The sequence below is a fragment of the Xenopus laevis genome, chromosome 7L, assembly GCF_017654675.1.
Source record: "Xenopus laevis strain J_2021 chromosome 7L, Xenopus_laevis_v10.1, whole genome shotgun sequence".
NCBI classification, from domain to species: Eukaryota; Metazoa; Chordata; class Amphibia; order Anura; family Pipidae; genus Xenopus; species Xenopus laevis.
In genome coordinates, this window is record NC_054383.1 from 118,087,473 (window position 1) to 118,104,063 (window position 16,591).

General features: G+C 41.6%; 1 protein-coding gene across 5 annotated transcripts in view; it reads right to left on the minus strand.

The window, feature by feature from the left end:
- tead4.L (TEA domain transcription factor 4 L homeolog) overlaps positions 1–16,591 on the minus strand; it is a 79,163-nt gene that overhangs the window by 21,772 nt on the left and 40,800 nt on the right. For all 5 annotated transcript variants that reach the window (XM_018226362.2, XM_018226360.2, XM_018226361.2 and 2 more), the window contains one exon: positions 15,580–15,855. In XM_018226362.2, the coding sequence (XP_018081851.1) occupies positions 15,580–15,781 (202 nt within the window). In that variant the 5' untranslated portion in view covers positions 15,782–15,855. The remainder of the gene's footprint in view (positions 1–15,579; positions 15,856–16,591) is intronic.

Consider the following 16,591-nt stretch of genomic DNA (forward strand, 5'->3'; position numbering starts at 1 on the left):
AACGAGATGGGGGAGAGCTGCAGCTTTTTACCCCAAACAATCCCGTCTGTTTTTGTTCATTTGTTAAGTTAACACAGGAGACAGTTGCTGCCAATTCAATGAGTTCAATTGCTGGGTCAGGGAGACTTGTCTGTTTCCAAAACACCTTCCCTCCCAAGCCCCAGGGTAGGGGTGAGTAAAAGTCCCTGGGTCAGCATTTTCTTTTGTTTGAAGAGAAAGAAGAGATTGTATGTCAATGGCTGGAGGCAGAACAGGAGGGTGCAGCCACACCTGGGCTACTTGATGGCAATTAGCTGTGTGGTATAGCTAGCCAAAACAGAGACTAATTACTCCAGGTTTAGTCGCATGCGAATAGGCAATGGAGTTCCCCCCTCCCATAAACCAAAGGGAACTATTGGGTTCAATCAGACAGAAAAAAAACATTTCTTTTAGGTTTTATATACACAGGTATGGGACCTGTTATCCAGAATGCTCTGGACCTGGAGTTTTCTGTAATACGGATCTCCATACGTTAAAGGGATACTGTCATGGGGGAAAAAAAAATCAAAATGCATCAGTTAATAGTGCTGCTCCAGCAGAATTCTGCACTGAAATCCATTTCTCAAAAGAGCAAACAGATTTTTTTATATTCAATTTTGAAATCTGACATGGGGCTAGACATATTGTCAATTTCCCAGCTGCCCCCAGTCATGTGACTTGTGCTGTGATAAACTTCAATCACTCTTTACTGCTGTACTGCAAGTTGGAGTGATATCATCCCCCTCCCTCCCCCCCAGCAGCCAAACAAAAGAACAATGGGAAGGTAACCAGATAGCAGCTCCCTAACACAAGATAACAACTGCCTGGTAGATCTAAGAACAACACTCAATAGTAAAAACCCATGTCTCACTGAACACATTCAGTTACATTGAAAAGGAAAAACAGCAGCCTGACAGAAAGCATTTCTCTCCTAAAGTGCAGGCACAAGTCACATGACTGGGGGCAGCTGGGAAATTGACAAAATGTCTAGCCCCATGTCAGATTTCAAAATTGAATATAAAAAAATCTGTTTGCTCTTTTGAGAAATGGATTTCAGTGCAGAATTCTGCTGGAGTAGCACTATTAACTGATGCGTTTTGAAAAAAACATGTTTTCCGATGACAGTATCCCTTTAAGTCTATTAAAAATTGAGTTCAACATTAATTATACCTAATAGGATTATTTGACATCCAATAAAGGATAATTCTATCTTAATTTGGATTACGTTTTATTATTAGAGAAAAAGGAAATGTTTTTTTAAAAAAAATAAAAATAAACTTTATTTGATGAAAATGGAGTCTATGGGAAATGGCCTTCCTGCAGTGTCGGACTGGCCCACCGGGATACCAGGAAAACTCCCGGTGGGCCCAGGTGTCAGTGGATCCTCATGCTGCTAAACATTTGGCCTATTTCATGGCCATTCTCCATTTCTATGAGAACAAAGAGGCTAAATAGATGGATTAATAGATTATAGTATGTAAAGAAAAGAGACTAGGAGAATAGAGGTTGAGTGAGGAGAGGAAGAATAATAGTACTGAGGGTGGGCCCCTGGTCTAAGATTAATTGGTAGGCCCCTGGTCAAAGGTTTTTGGTTGGGCCCCTGGTGTCCCAGTCCGACACTGCCTTCCTGTAAGCTTTCTGGAGAACGGTATTCCGGATAATGGATCACATACCATATAAGAGACACGTGTACCTAATGGATTTATTTAGATGTGGGGATCAATAAATTCCCATATGAAAGCAAAAGTGGGAAAAATATGCCCTGCTTATCACTGCAATCATTGTATGTTTCTGTGAATTCTCAATAAAATATAGTTTTAAGCATGTTATCCTATATCCATGTAGATCATCAGGGCCCAAATTAAGTTCTCAAGGTCCTCCTAAATAGGAAGTACCGATATACAGAGCTATTTTACTCCTGCGGACCTCATGATTGATTACAATGGCAGGTAGAGACACCTAAAAGCTCTTTCAGTTGGGTTACAACTAGGGATGCACCGAATCCAGGATTCTGTTCGAGATTCAGCTTTCTTCAGCAGGATTTGCATTTGGCCGAATCCTTGTGCCTGGCCTAAACAAATCCGAATTAGCATATGTAAATTAATGGCAGGAAGGAGAATCTTGTGACTTTTCGTATGTACAACTAATGGGGCTGCCATACTAACTGCAATACAGTACCTATGGAATAAGTCCAGGGGTTGCACAGTGCAGACATTTGCCATTTGAATATATACATATATATATACATACATACATACATATATATATATATATATATATATATATATATATATATATATATATATATATATATATATATATATAAATCTCCAAACTGTCCTGTTTGGTGAACAAGGACAGGGTCGGACTGACCCTGTGGGACGCCGGGTAAAACCCCGGTAGGCCTTGGCCCTCATGGGCCCCCCAGTCCAACCCTGAACACGAAAAAAGCATTCAGCTGCCTGGGTGCTGGTTATACTCCATTGTATAATTCCTACCAAAAAAAACCACAAATTAGAGTTTACAAACTAAAGGTCTCACCATAAATAAAGACTTTTTTCAATTACTTTCCATTGTATGACTTTTGTAATACTGAAGTTTAAAGATTCATGTATCACCTTCTTATGGCTTTCAGAAGCAACTCCGGGGGGGGGGGGTCACTGACCCTGTAAACTGTTCTAAATTTATACATTTAGTTGATACATTTCTTATCTTTGTTCCTGCTGAGCAGAATCCCTGAATTTCATTAAAGGCAGCTGTTCTAAGTGATACAATAGTTACTAATATTCCCACAGATGCTGCTGAGAAATGTATCAACTAATGGAGCAAATTGTAACCGTTCAGAATCTGCACTTGGGTCACTGAGCTGCCAGAGTGAAACAGCAGAGACACGAACATTCAACGTTATACTTCAATTTTGGAAAAACGGTAAAAGAAAAAATTCACAGCAACAGAAAGAAAGTCTGTATTTATGGTGAAAAATCTGAAATCAACTGGACTGAAAAAAAAAGTGTCCGGAAGGTGAACAATCCCCTTAAAGTGATACTGACACTAAAAAATGAATTTTAGCATATGAATGTACATTAAATGTTACCTTTAGGTCATGTTGATCATTTTTTGCTGAGAGGTCTGTTTTTGCATATAATTGTTAGTTGAAGTTCCTAAGCCTGACTCTCTGACACTGACTGACTTTGCCAACCTGACTGTCCCATCTTAGCCTGTTAGTTACAGTTTCTAATGCTAACGGACTCCTGCTGCACAAATATGGCAGCCCCCTCATACAGGAACATGGGGGATCAGACAGGTAATGTAAAAGCATCATGCAAATACTTTATGGCAAAGTTAGAAGTAGCTTGCAAAGCCAATATTATAATAGATGTAAAAAAAAGTTTAATTTCAGGTGTCAGCATCTCTTTAATGCTAAAACTGCCTGCTACGGACTACTGAGTTAATGCAAACATGCCATATATAAGGTGACACGTTGTTTATACTGAGTGACAGCCCCTGTTACACCAGTAGCAGTTAAATCCTGGGAGCAGGAGTTAAGAGTTAATAGACCATGGGCACATAACTGTCCCTTCTCACACAACAAAGGGTGAAACAGGTTCCGCTCTTTAAATAATAGGTTTACTGTGCCCAAAGCAAATGTCAGGGAACAGCTTTTCTCTCGCCTGATGTGTAACGTCCATTGGACTTGGGGCAGGTGCTAGCAGCCATGGGCACCTGTCCAATATTTTCCCCCCCATTTTTGGTCCGTTGAGAAAACACTATTTTTTTTTTACTGCCACTACTGTATAAATCCAGCAGGACTGAAATATCCAAAAATCACAGCGGCGCAACTGTTATCCGGGCGTGTTTTCACATGCACACATCAAGTTTAACAAGGAAACCACCTCCTTTACAAATCATACGGGTGATTCATATCTTCCCGTGTAACTGTTTGTCATGTACGCTTAACTCCTCACCTGCCATAGACATTTAGCCTCTCCTAAGTATAACATCTTATGAACTGGGTGCAGGAAGAAAAAAAAAACAATGTTTATTACGTTCAATTAAGATTTACTCGCCTTTTACATTCCAATTAAAGAAGCTCAAACATATTTTATTTAAGATCAAAAATTACAGGTATGTTATCTGGAAACCCGTTAACCCGAAAGTTGCAAATTATGGGAAGGCCCATAGATTCCATTTTATCCAAATAATCCAGATCTTTATAAACTATTTCCTAATTTGTTCTCTGTACAAACAGTACCTTGTACCTGAACCAATCTAAGATACTATTAATCCTTATTGGAAGCAATAATAGACTTAAAGGGGTTGTTCACCTTTGAGTTAACTTTTAGTATGATGTAGAGAGTGATATTCTGAGGCAATTTGCAATTGGTTTACATTTTTTATTATTTGTGGTTTTTGAGTTATTTAGCTTTCTATTCAGCAGCTCTCCAGTTTGTAATTTCAGCAGTCTGGTTGCTAGGGCCCAAATTACCCTAGCAACCATGCATTGATATAAATAGGAGACTGGAATATGAATAGGAGAGGGCTTGAATAGTAATAAAAAGTAGCAATGACAGTAAATTTGTAGCTTTACAGAGCATTTGTTTTTAGATGGGGTCAGTGACCCCCATTTGAAAGCTGGAAAGAGTCATAAGAAAAAGGCAAATCATTTTAAAAACTATTAAAAGAAGTAAATAATGAAGACCAGTTGAAAAGTTTCTCAGGTTTCTTAGAACTGGCCATTCTATAACATATTAAAAGTTTACTTAAAGGTGAACCACCCCTTTAAGGGCAGAGACACAAGGTCAGATTCGGGGAGATTAATTGCCCGGCGACAAATCTCCTCTTCTTCGGGGTAACTGATCTCCCCGAACTTCCTTCCCCTGCCTTCCTGCCGGCTTCTTTCTGAAGTGGCCGAAGTTTCCTCATGAGGCAAATTCGGGCGACTTTGGAAAATGAAGCGCACCGATTGCCATCCCACCAGCGATTTACATTCTAGCCAGCGGGAGGCACTTTGGGGAGATTAGTCGCCCCGATGAAGAGATTTGTCGCCGGGCTAATCTCCCCGAATTTGACCGTGTGTCTCTACCCTTAGGTATGAAGATCCAAATTATGAAAAGATCAGTTATCTGGAAAACCTTAGGCCCCAGCATTCTGGATAACAGATCAAATACATGTATGATTTTTTTTTATCACCATATTCCTTTAAAAATTACTCAGCACTGTTTATCCTTACTAAAATGACTCAAGAGAGAGTCATTTTTCTTTGATGTCTCAATACTTGTGTAACAGTCTAAGATAAGAAAGTGTGGTTTATAAATGCTTTTAATGTTCTTTATTTATAAGGGTAAGGCCACACTGGGCGTTTTAGGGAGATTTGGTCGCCTGGCGACTAATTGCCTCGTCTTTGCGGCGACCAATCTCCCCAAACGCCTTCCCTCACTCTGCGCCGGCTAAAATGAGGCGACCAAATCTCCCCAAAACGCCCAGTGTGGCCTTACCCTAAACGACAGATAGACCTTGTCTAATACGCCAATACAAAGACCCTCTGTATAAATAAAGAACATAAGGAATTCAGATTGACATGGGCACCAATAGGAATGTGGCAGCTTGTTAACCCCCATGCAGCTAGCTTTTATGAGTTAACTAATATTATCGTTATGTTCCAGCGCAACTAGAGGATCCATTTTTAGAATGTATTAAAAAAAGACATTGACACTGGGATATATCCAGGTCTTTTACACAAGCCACAAAAGGCCATAAAAAGTCAACAGGGGGCTTATTGTTTTTGAGACTATTTGCCCCAAACACAGACACTGGCATCCTGGGGAGAGAGACTTCTAAGACTAATGCCTCAGGGTATAATTCTAAACTCAATCTACACTAGGGCCCTAGATCTCAATACTTGGTAATTTTTACAAATGAATTCCATCCCTTTAATTAGTTTGTTCACCTTTGAGTTAACTTTTTGGGGCAAATTTATCAAGGGTCGAATTTCAAAGTAATGGGAACTCCCATAACTTCAAAATTCGAATAAAAAAAAAAAGACCAATCTACGGGTTTTTTTCCAGGTGAATAGACCATTTACGTTCAAATTCAAATCGTACTAATCGAAGTAACAGCGCATTCGATTGAATTCGAGGTATTTTAAAAAACAAACTTTGATTTTTCAAAGTCCACCAATTGACTCCAAATAGGTTCTAGGAGGTCCGTCATAGGCTAAAACAGCAATTCGGCATGGCTGAAGTCGAAGTTTGGATTTTGTAGTACAACAGCTGTAGGGCCTGCACAGCATTGCCATGAATGGAAGGATCCATGACTGTAACAACACCCTCTTTCATATACATATAAGCAACTTGCATTTTCAAGTTAAAGCCCCTTTACAAAAGACAGTTGTCAGAGAAAGGAAGGAAGAAAATGAGGGTGGTGGGATTGAGCTGTTGGGTGGGGGGGGGGAAAGGAGTGAAATTTAAGCAAAAAGCAATGCCATGGTGTTAAAAGGAAACTGCAGAAAGGCATGCCAGCTGCTTTGGGGGTTCAAAGGTCACGCTTGTGCATTCATAGGCTTAACAGTTCCAAGGCAGCACCTGCCAGTTTTAGGGTGTGCCGAGTTTGCACTGAGGCTCTGCTGTTGTGTGACAGTGACTTAACCAGGGGCGGGGGGGGGGGAGAAGGATTTTAATAGATATATGAAAACAAAACAAAGAAACACACACAGAGGTGAGGGTGTGACTAGGCTTAAGTTTAGTAGACATGCAAAAAAACAATGCTCTGATAAAAGTTGGGACAACTGGACTGCAAAAACAAATCATTATATATGGGATTTCAGGTGAAATGTTCATTACTGCATACTTTGCAGGTTTTCTGTATTTTCAAAGTTATTTCTAAATCCATAAAGTGTTATTGCAGTCTTTCTAATCTCTGAACTGGTGGTTCTGCCTTTTAGGGTAAAGGCACACGCTAAGATTCGGGGGGAGATTTAGTCGCCTAGTGACAAATCTCCCTGAAAGGCCTTCCCCCAGTCGGCTAGAATCTAAATTGCCGGCAGGATGGCACTTGGATCTTTTTGTTTACCGAAGTCACCTGAAGTTACCTCACGATGAAACCTAGGGCGACTTCGGAAACCTAGGCCGACTTCGGAGTGCCATCGCGCCGGCAATTTAGACTCTAACAGGCGGGAAGGTTTTTCTGGGAGATTAGTCGCCTGAAGAAGAGGCGATTAGTCGCCGGGCCAACTTGATCTCCTCGAATCTTCCCATGTTTCTCTGCCCTTAAAAGCCATGTAGCAGAAGCAGCTGATGAACAGACCTGAGAAGCAACAGGCAAGCCACTTGCATTACAATGCGCAATATTCAGTTCAACAGTCAGACACTGAGATGTTCCTAAATGGGCATTTGTGCAAGGGATGGAGGGATAGCCATGGGTTCTAAATTGCACCAGTGCACTTACACATAGTAACCAACCAACAATCAGATCTCATTATTGGGCCGCACGCTAGAAAATGAAAGCAACAATCTAACTGGTTGCAAAGTGTAAACACCAGGGCTGGAATTATGGGTAGAAAGGATAGGCACCTGCCTAGGGCACATTGCATTGTGGGGCAGTTCTGAATTCCAGAGTAACAGCAAGCATGGAAGCTGTGGGGCAGCAGCGTTGGGTATTGAGGTGTTCAATGGCAGAGGGCAGGCTGGCAGGGCATTACGCCAATTAATGACTTGGGGCAACAATACTACTTGGCTTGACCCTGGTAAGCGCACGGATACAAACTTCATAAGCTCTGTAACTTCTTTGGAAGACTGATTGAGATTTGCTGCTTGCATGACAGATCAAAAGCAAACAAGAACCAGTCAGATTGTCTACCCTGTAGGTCCTGGTGGCTCCCAGTGCCGATACAGTAAAAATCGAAAAAATGGCTTTCACTGTATCAGCACTTAAAATTCAATGCCGAGAGTCAGAATTAACTATATGTCTGCTAATTTAAAAACCTAAGGGCAACTTCTTTTTTGCACCCTGTTCTTTTAAATGTAAACTCCAGCTCTGGAATCAATGACAAGGTCATTACAATGAGCGTCCTCCCCCAAAGATACATGGGTCCCTGTGTGTGTGGATCTTCTCTGCCTCCTGTCACCATCCATCTTCCCGTCCTTCCTCATGGAGTGTCTCAGAGGAAAGGGCTCATCTGGAAGCCACATGTTCCTCTCACTCCAAAACCCTTCTATGAATCTAAGCAAATGGGGCTGAGTATGCTGGAATTCCTGGCATCTGAGCCAACACTCGGTGGGTTTTAAAGGGCATTTAGACATGAACTGAACTCCAAATGGGTAATAGATACAGATCCCATCCACAGTCACAAGGGATAATCCAGACTTGTGACTTAAAGGGGGTTGTTTTTAACCAGACTCTCTGTACTTACATTTAACCCATTGGCTGCCAACAGAGCCGGACGTGTAAATGCAGGAAGTGCATTATATTGTTGTCAAGTATTTCAGGTAATGTCATTATAGGGGTTGTTCACCTTCCTAACACTTTTTCACTTCCGTTGTTTTCAGATTGTTCTCCAGAAATAAAAACTTTTTTTCAGTTACTTTCCATCTTTTATTTTTTACAGTTTTTCCAAAATCTAAGTCTAAAGTTGAATGTTTCTGTCTCTGGTTTTTGAGTCTGGCAGCTCAGTAAATCAGGTGTAGATTCTGAACTGTTACAATATTGCAACATTTAGTTGAAACATTTTTCAGCAGCATCTGTGGAGTATTAGTAACTATTGTATCAATTCTAATAGCTGCTTTAGGGCAGAGAGACACGCGTAGATTTGGGGAGATTAGTCGCCCGGGAACAAATCTCCTCTTCTTTGGGGCGAGTAATCTCCCCGAACTGCCTTCCCACCGGCTAGAATGAGAATCGATGGTGGGATGGCACTCAACTCAACTTCAACTCCCTGTACCAACCAGTAGGGATGGGCGAATTTGACCTGTTTCGCCAAAAATTTGCCACCGGCGAAATGTCGCCGATGTCCATAAAAGTCTATGGGTGTCAAAATAATTTTGTCGCGCGGTGAAATTTTTTTGATGCGCGTCTTTTAATTTTGACGCACAACGGCATACAAGTCTATGGGCGTCATTTTTTTGGCAAAACAAGGCGAAAAAATTCACCCATCCCTACCAACCAGCAATCAAAGACTAGCAGGGGGTTTTACTCAGAGGATATAGTGAAAAAGCAATGCCGCCTTGTGCTGTGCCAGAGCACAGGGCCAGATTTAAGACAGAGAAACACGGGCATTTTCAGGGAAATTAGTCACCTGGCGACTAATCTCCACTTCTTCGGGGCGACTAGTCTCCCGAACTGCCTTCCCGCCGGCTAGAATGAAAATTGCTGGCGGGATGGAATTTGGAGCGCTTCGTTTTCCAAAGTCTCCCGAAGTTGCCTCACAAGGAGCTTGCAATTCAGCTTGCAATGTATTTTTTTTATTATTAGCCAATATAGGTATCACTTCTACAATACTTTTTGTATTTGTTTGTTTTTTTATTTGTTATTTTTGCTACTGGCTAACACAGTACCACAGTTTTTGTTTTGTGCTCACGAGGAGGAAACTTTGGGCAACTTCGGAAAACGAAGTGCTCCGAGTACCATCCCGCCATTGATTTCATTCTAGCCGGCAGGAAGGCAGGGGAAGGCAGTTCAGGGAGATTAGTCGCCCCAAACAAGAGGAGATTTGTCGCCAAGCGTCTAATCTCCTCGAATCTGTCTCTGCCCTTACATAGCAGGCGCCCCTAGGCCCGCTACCGTTCATTGCCCCTCCCCTTCCTTTATGAACAAATTTTCAGTTTGGGGTCAGGAGTAATGGGGATTGGTACACAGGAAATTTTAAAATCTCCAGTAAATCGAATCCCCAGTGCTTCCGAACCAATGCAGGTGTGGTTTGGCGGCATGCTGCCCCCTAAAATTCTGCCACCCTAGGCCTGGGCCTTTGTAGCCTTTCCACAAATCCGGGCCTGCCATTGCACCCCATTATAACATCCCTGTTGTCTCTCGTATAGTTCATTGCGTTGAGACAAACAAAAACCTTGCAGGTCCCTGGACCCTGCACTATGTTAGTAAGAAAGCTGGGGTAAAGAACAATCTAAAGCTCCCCATAGACGCAAAGATTTTCTCTTGCCGAAAGACCGATTTTAGCGAAGTCCGACCAATCCTTCGAAATTATCGTGAAGTTAGTGGGATTCGAACGATCGTACATCTTACGATTGTTCGGCCGACATCTGTCGGAAAATTGATCGGCCAGGTTAAAAAATCTTTATCGGTCCCAGTGCAATCTATCTATGTTTGCAGGGCCAAGCAGGCCGCCACCCTTTGTTTTCCTGGCAAATTGGTCTTTTTAGTTGATGGTCAATTCGTACAATCGTTTCGAGATAATCGTGGTCTTTTAAAAATCTTTACATCTATGGCCATCTTAAGGTAAAATATCAGTACTTGGTATTGGACAGAAAACTTGTATGGGCCGCTTCATTCTTCAGACATTGTTAAAATGTTTCATCGCATTTTTCTCTAATGAGAAGAGAACTAAGCAGATTAGTGATGGCAGCACATTAAGGGTTAATGATGCAAGTTGGGAGAGAAAGAAAACCTTCATTATTATAGAGCTGTCTTGTAACAGCTAAGGCCTGGGTATGAGTTACTCCCCCCACTTATCCTTCCAAACACACTGGAGCTTGTCCTGCCAGGCAGAGTTCTGGATCAGATTTCATGTATCACCCTCCCCTCCCCCTCCTTCCCCAGTCTGCCTACCCTCCCCCCCTCCTCCCCCGCTGGTGTCTTCTTTCCATGTGACCTTGCAGAGTGCTTGATTTACAGGAATCATAGACCCCCTAGAAAGGCAGAGGGAGAGGGAGCGGATTGGTGGGAGGAGAGAGAACCTATAAGGGTATTACACAACAAAAGCAATTCTCCAAGGCTGGTCCAGCCAGACACCAATAAACAGCAACCGGTTACATCCATACCAGGTGTAGGGAGGATTGCAGGCCAGGCAGGGGAGTCAGGCAATGGTCTCTTCCAGTATAACATGCATAGAAAGTTAGCGAGGGGGTCAGTGGGTGAAGCTGGGTTGCCAGGTTGGTGGGTTTCCAGCAAAAATTGGGCTACTAATTTAAAGCCCAGGCGGGTTTTGAAAGTACAAACTAGCCAAGGTAAGTATTTGGCCTACTTTTTGGGCCTTTGGCTGGTTTGTACTTTGGAAACTAGCCAAAGTTTTTTCTGCATCTCCCAATGCATGTTGGGCAATGTAGTTTTTGTTTAACAATTTGCCTACTGCCAAGTTTAATTTAGACTATAATACCCAGCATGCAATGGGACTGACTTGTGTAAAAGATGGGTGTTACCAGATTTTGGGCTCTGTACCCCAGTCTCCCATCACTCTTAAGCATTCTCACATTTTCTGGTGACTTTCCTCAGTTTCAGGCAATTTTGGAGCAAAAATCTGCTGGCCACCAAAATGTCTAGCAGTTGTACCTGTTTTACCAATATTTATTGTAATTGTATATGAATTAGGGCTTTATGGGCCCCTATACCTCCTGTCCCCCCCCTGTAGTTATGCCCCTGGTGATGGGCAAATATGTCCCATTTTGCTTCATGAAAAAATTTGTGAAAAAGGCATGTTTATTTTTTAGACTTTTTTCACTGCACATATTGGGCTACTTTTGAAGTGCCTCTTGGCTACTTTTGAGCTGGTTTTGTAGCTGATTTTGAAAATAAGAACTGGCAACCCTGTCTCCAAGGCTGGTCCAGCCAGACACCAAAAACAACAACTGGTACATCCACTCCAGGTGTAGGGAGGATTGCAGGCCAGGCAGGGGAGCCAGGCAATGGTCTCTTCCAGTATAATATCCATAGAAAGTTAGCGAGGGGGACTAAACAGACAGGAGGGGCAGTACTAGTAGTTGGTATGGGGAAGAGCTCTTAAAGGAAAAATACCCACTAGACTCACAAAGGGGAGCAAACATCCTCCGGGTGTAACAAAGGAAAAGAAGCCATGGAGTGGGAGGGGGCTACTTCCTGCACGACAGGTTATTATTACTGTTACTGAGTCAAAGGAAAGCAACAAATCTGCAGGAGTGAGAGTAACAGCCAACCTACTCTTGTACACACAGAGCAATACAGTAGTACTGGTGGGCCAGAGACATTTGTGGGTAGTACTGCCTGCAAGAGAGTTCCCTCAGGAATATTTGTTCCAATAGAAAGTTGAAGTAAAAAGTAGTAAATAGAAAATAATTTCTCCACTCGATTAGAATGAGGGGGTTTCCCATGGCTAAAAGTTGAAAATGTCAAACAGGCTCATAGTTGGTTCCCTGGACCCTGGAAAAAATGTCCCTTTTGTTAACTCTATACCACAGTAATAGATATCATTAACATTTACTATTTGTTTTCCTACAAGAAGAAGCTACATGGCTAGGGTTGCCACCTGGCTGGTAAAAAATGTTGCTTGATGCCAATGTTATTTATAGAGAAAAACCACAAAAATATAGGAAGGCCGGTAACTTTAAGGTGGCAACCCTATACATGGCTATAGCTGACACCAGAAAGAGATGGGGGGGGTCCAGCTGCTGCTAAACTTCAACTCCCAACATTCCAATGACACCAAAGAGCTGCCACTGGAATTCTGGGAGTTGTAGTTCAGTATCAGCTAGAAAGCCAGAGGTTAAGGTCACTGCTATGGAGTTAAATACGTTAAACAGAAATCCTGCACCTAAGTACCATTTTACGCTCTGGACTTGGAGTCCTGACAAAATCCATATATTGAGCTGGGTCACTTTCTTTTTCTTTTCCAAATTACCAGGAACCAAGCAGCTTCTGAAACAAAGCACTTCATTGTATTGCAAATCTCCCAGTATAATAGTTAATCACAGGAAAGCTCTACATCGCTCTACCAAAAACCTTGCACTATGGGAAAACACGTCGTTGGTTACTGATATGAACAGTTTAGCTCACACAAAAACAATCTTTACAAAGGGGCAGTAAATACACGACGGTACATGTTTTTAGATGAGTGTATAAAGGGATGACTACCCTAACACCCTCAAATATTGACATTAAAGCACTGGAAGGGAGCTCCGGTATAGTACAGCAAGATGGAGACAGTGGGGGCAAGATGGAAACCATCCACATTAGGCATCAGTGGGTGCTGTGAGTTGTTCCGGGCCCCATCAATTACATATATTACCATTCAACACAATATAGCTATTAAGTCAAGGGCTTGTTCAACTTGGGAGTGATTTATGCTATACCTCTTTAGCTTATATGAATCCTTAGCGATCCATTCATCTGGGTCACAAGAAGATCTCTTAAAGAGATACTGACACCTGAAATTAAACTTTTTTTTACATCTATTATAATATTGGCTTTGCAAGCTACTTCTAACTTTGCATAAAGTATTTGCATGATGCTTTTACATTACCTGTCTGATCCCCCATGTTCCTGTATGAGGGGGCTGCCATATTTGTGCAGCAGGAGTCCGTTAGCATTAGAAACTGTAACTAACAGGCTGAGATGGGACAGTCAGGTTGGCAAAGTCAGAGTGTCAGAGAGTCAGGCTTAGGAACTTCAACTAACAATTATATACAAAAACAGACCTCTCAGCTAAAAATGATCAACATGACCTATAGGTAACATTTAATGTACATTCATATGCTAAAATTCATTTTTTAGTGTCAGTATCACTTTAAGACAGCCTAACTTTTTGGTCTGGCTTGACCATCAAATGGCGAACTCTAAAGGTGGCCATACACAATAAGATCCGCTCGCTTGGCAAGGTCGCCAAACGAGCGGATCTTAACCCAATATGCCCAAAAACAGCAGGGTGATATCGGGTTTAATCCGATCGTACGGCCCTAGAGCCAAACAATCAGATTACCACGAAGGAAAAGGGCGCAGACGGGACAAGGACCGCAGCAACTAGCCGATGAGGTCCTCGATCACCAAGAAAAATCAAACCTACCCGATCGATATCTGCCTGATTTTTTGGCCAGATATCAATCGGGGAGACCTGAAGGAACACCCCATACACAGGCAGATAAAATGCCGAATTGGTCTAAAGGACCGATATCGGCAGCTTTAATTTGCCCATGTATGGCCACCCTAACTTTAACCCATTGATAAGTATGCTTCTAAAAATCCAATAGGAATGAATAGAAAGTGGATAAGTTTTTGATAAATCTCACATTTTGATAAATCTGCTCTATAATGTTTCCCAATGTCCTAGTTGTGCCTAATTATGAGTTATAATTATGGCACAAAGCCGGTTGAAAATTGCCTAATTACTCCTCTTGCCACCTCTATCGACTTGAATTGGAAAGCCTAAAAGCACAAGTACTCAATGCGACCAAGGCATTTTTTTAAATTCAAGTCAATTTAGGAGATGGGGATTTCTTGTGTTCTTGAAATGGCTAAAAGGGCCCCATGTGCCATCTCACTCACTATGGATGATCATTGCTGTTACAAAACAGGCTGTACCACAATAAAGGCATTATAATAATAATAATTATTATTATTATTATTATTATTATTATTATTATTATTGGTGTTCCTTTTCAGTTACAAATTGGGAAAGATGGTCTCGTCACAGAGTAGAGATGTCTCTTACAAACCATCCGTCCTATCATAAACAACCTCATCTTGTGAGCCATTAACTAAAGCCCCGCTGTGGCAAGACATGAAATCACGTACTTCTGGGCTTTACTGCCTGACAACACTCCATAAAAACATTCCCCTCGAGACCATAATGTGTCTCCTCAAATAAGATGTTGAGCCCCAGACCACCCTCTGGCAATGTCTATTAAAAAGCCTTGCATCTGAATAGTAGCTTCCTCATGAAGGGAAATACTCTGGTTCACGAGGTCTGGGACATAATTATTTAAGGGAATGTTCTATACAAAATACAACACAATGCATCTTGCATACTATATGTTCTAAGTGTAGGTTTTTAGCAATCTCCTGTTTTTCCTTACTACTTTTTGTACTCGCATAATAAGGTTATGTTAAACCTATTGTCGAAGAAGAAAAGGCAGCCACTCCAAGGAGGAAATCAAAATATATTTCTCATTTGGTTGCATCTATATAAACACCAGTTGGCGGCACAGTAAATAAGTTACGAGTCTGCACCTCTGAGCTCTGAAAAAAAGGAGGCCTGGGGTTTATCGCTTGACTAAGTCACTTTCTATTAGATCCTCAGGCACAAGGAATAAGATTGCAAGCTCTAGGCGGGAGGGGGGAAATTAGTTTTGCTACATGAGAATAATTGTTTGATCTCGAGTGACAAGTATAATTTTAATCAAAACCATATTCCTGCATTCCAGTGAGATTTAGTAGTGATTTTATATAATAGACAGCCCAGGCCACAAAGCCAAAGGGTCAAAAGACGAACACCCCTCTACTCAAATGGAGGAGCAATTTGGGAACTTTGTCCCTGGTCCACCATGTTACAGAATGCTGCGATCAACAGAAGACTCCAATATTCTCATATGCCATTACCCTTAAAGAAAATTATAGAAAATTATACATTATACTACATTTGGCACAACTTACCATACATTTTGCCTTCATCTGATAATATAATTTTGCGCCGTCCACATGGTGGGTAAATAGCCAAGGCTTCCTGAAAGCTCTGCTCTATGTCAGGACTCCACACGCCTTCTGCGTCGTTGTCCAAACTCTTCTCCATGGAATCTCCCAAGTCGCCGGTGCTCTCCGCCGGGCTCCCGGCCTCACTCCACCCGTTTGGGTCCATAGCTGGTGTTGTGTGCCGGAGGGTAAGGAGAGGCTCCTCCAAGCCTCTACCTAAAGAGGACGACTCAGAAAACCCTGCGGAGTGAGGAGAAAAAGGGGGAAAAAATCCATCAACTTCTGATTAAATAACTCAAATAGCATGAGAATTAAACGAAAGCATCATAAAATACGGAAGGCTACATTTTCCAGCTGCAAGCAATGTAACATTGAAGGGAAAGCATTAACTTAGGCCTAATTTACTTAATAAGCTAAAATCATTTTCAGGGAGCCCTTTATCTGTGATTTTCCCCTGGCACTGGTTGAATTATCAGCTTTCTGCTGGCTTCATGCTTTTATGGAGACAGTCGTCTGTATGTCTAAACACTTACTTAACCCATTTAAAGATAAAAAATCATATTATTTGTAGTTATAATTAGTCCAGCTTTTTCAAGAGTAAATACAAATGATTATTAAATGGAAACGTATACTCTAGTTATAAGTAGGTAAGTTAGCTTTCACTTTTACAGAGATTAATAAGAGATTCACATCAGTCCCTGCCCAGTAGAGCTTACAATCTAAAGTCCCTATTGCATTCACATAAGCTATGGTCAGTTTTATTAGCACCACCATTTAGTATGATATGAAATTCTAATTGCAAGTGGTCTTAATTTTTTTTTTATTATGAATTATTTTTGTTCTGTAGTTCAAAGACTTGCAATGAAAGCTAATAACTGACTGCTTGGGGTTTATTACCCTAGCAACCAGGGAGGAGATTTGAAATGGAAGATGAATAGCAGAGGGACTGAAAAGTACAATACGCAATATGAAATAA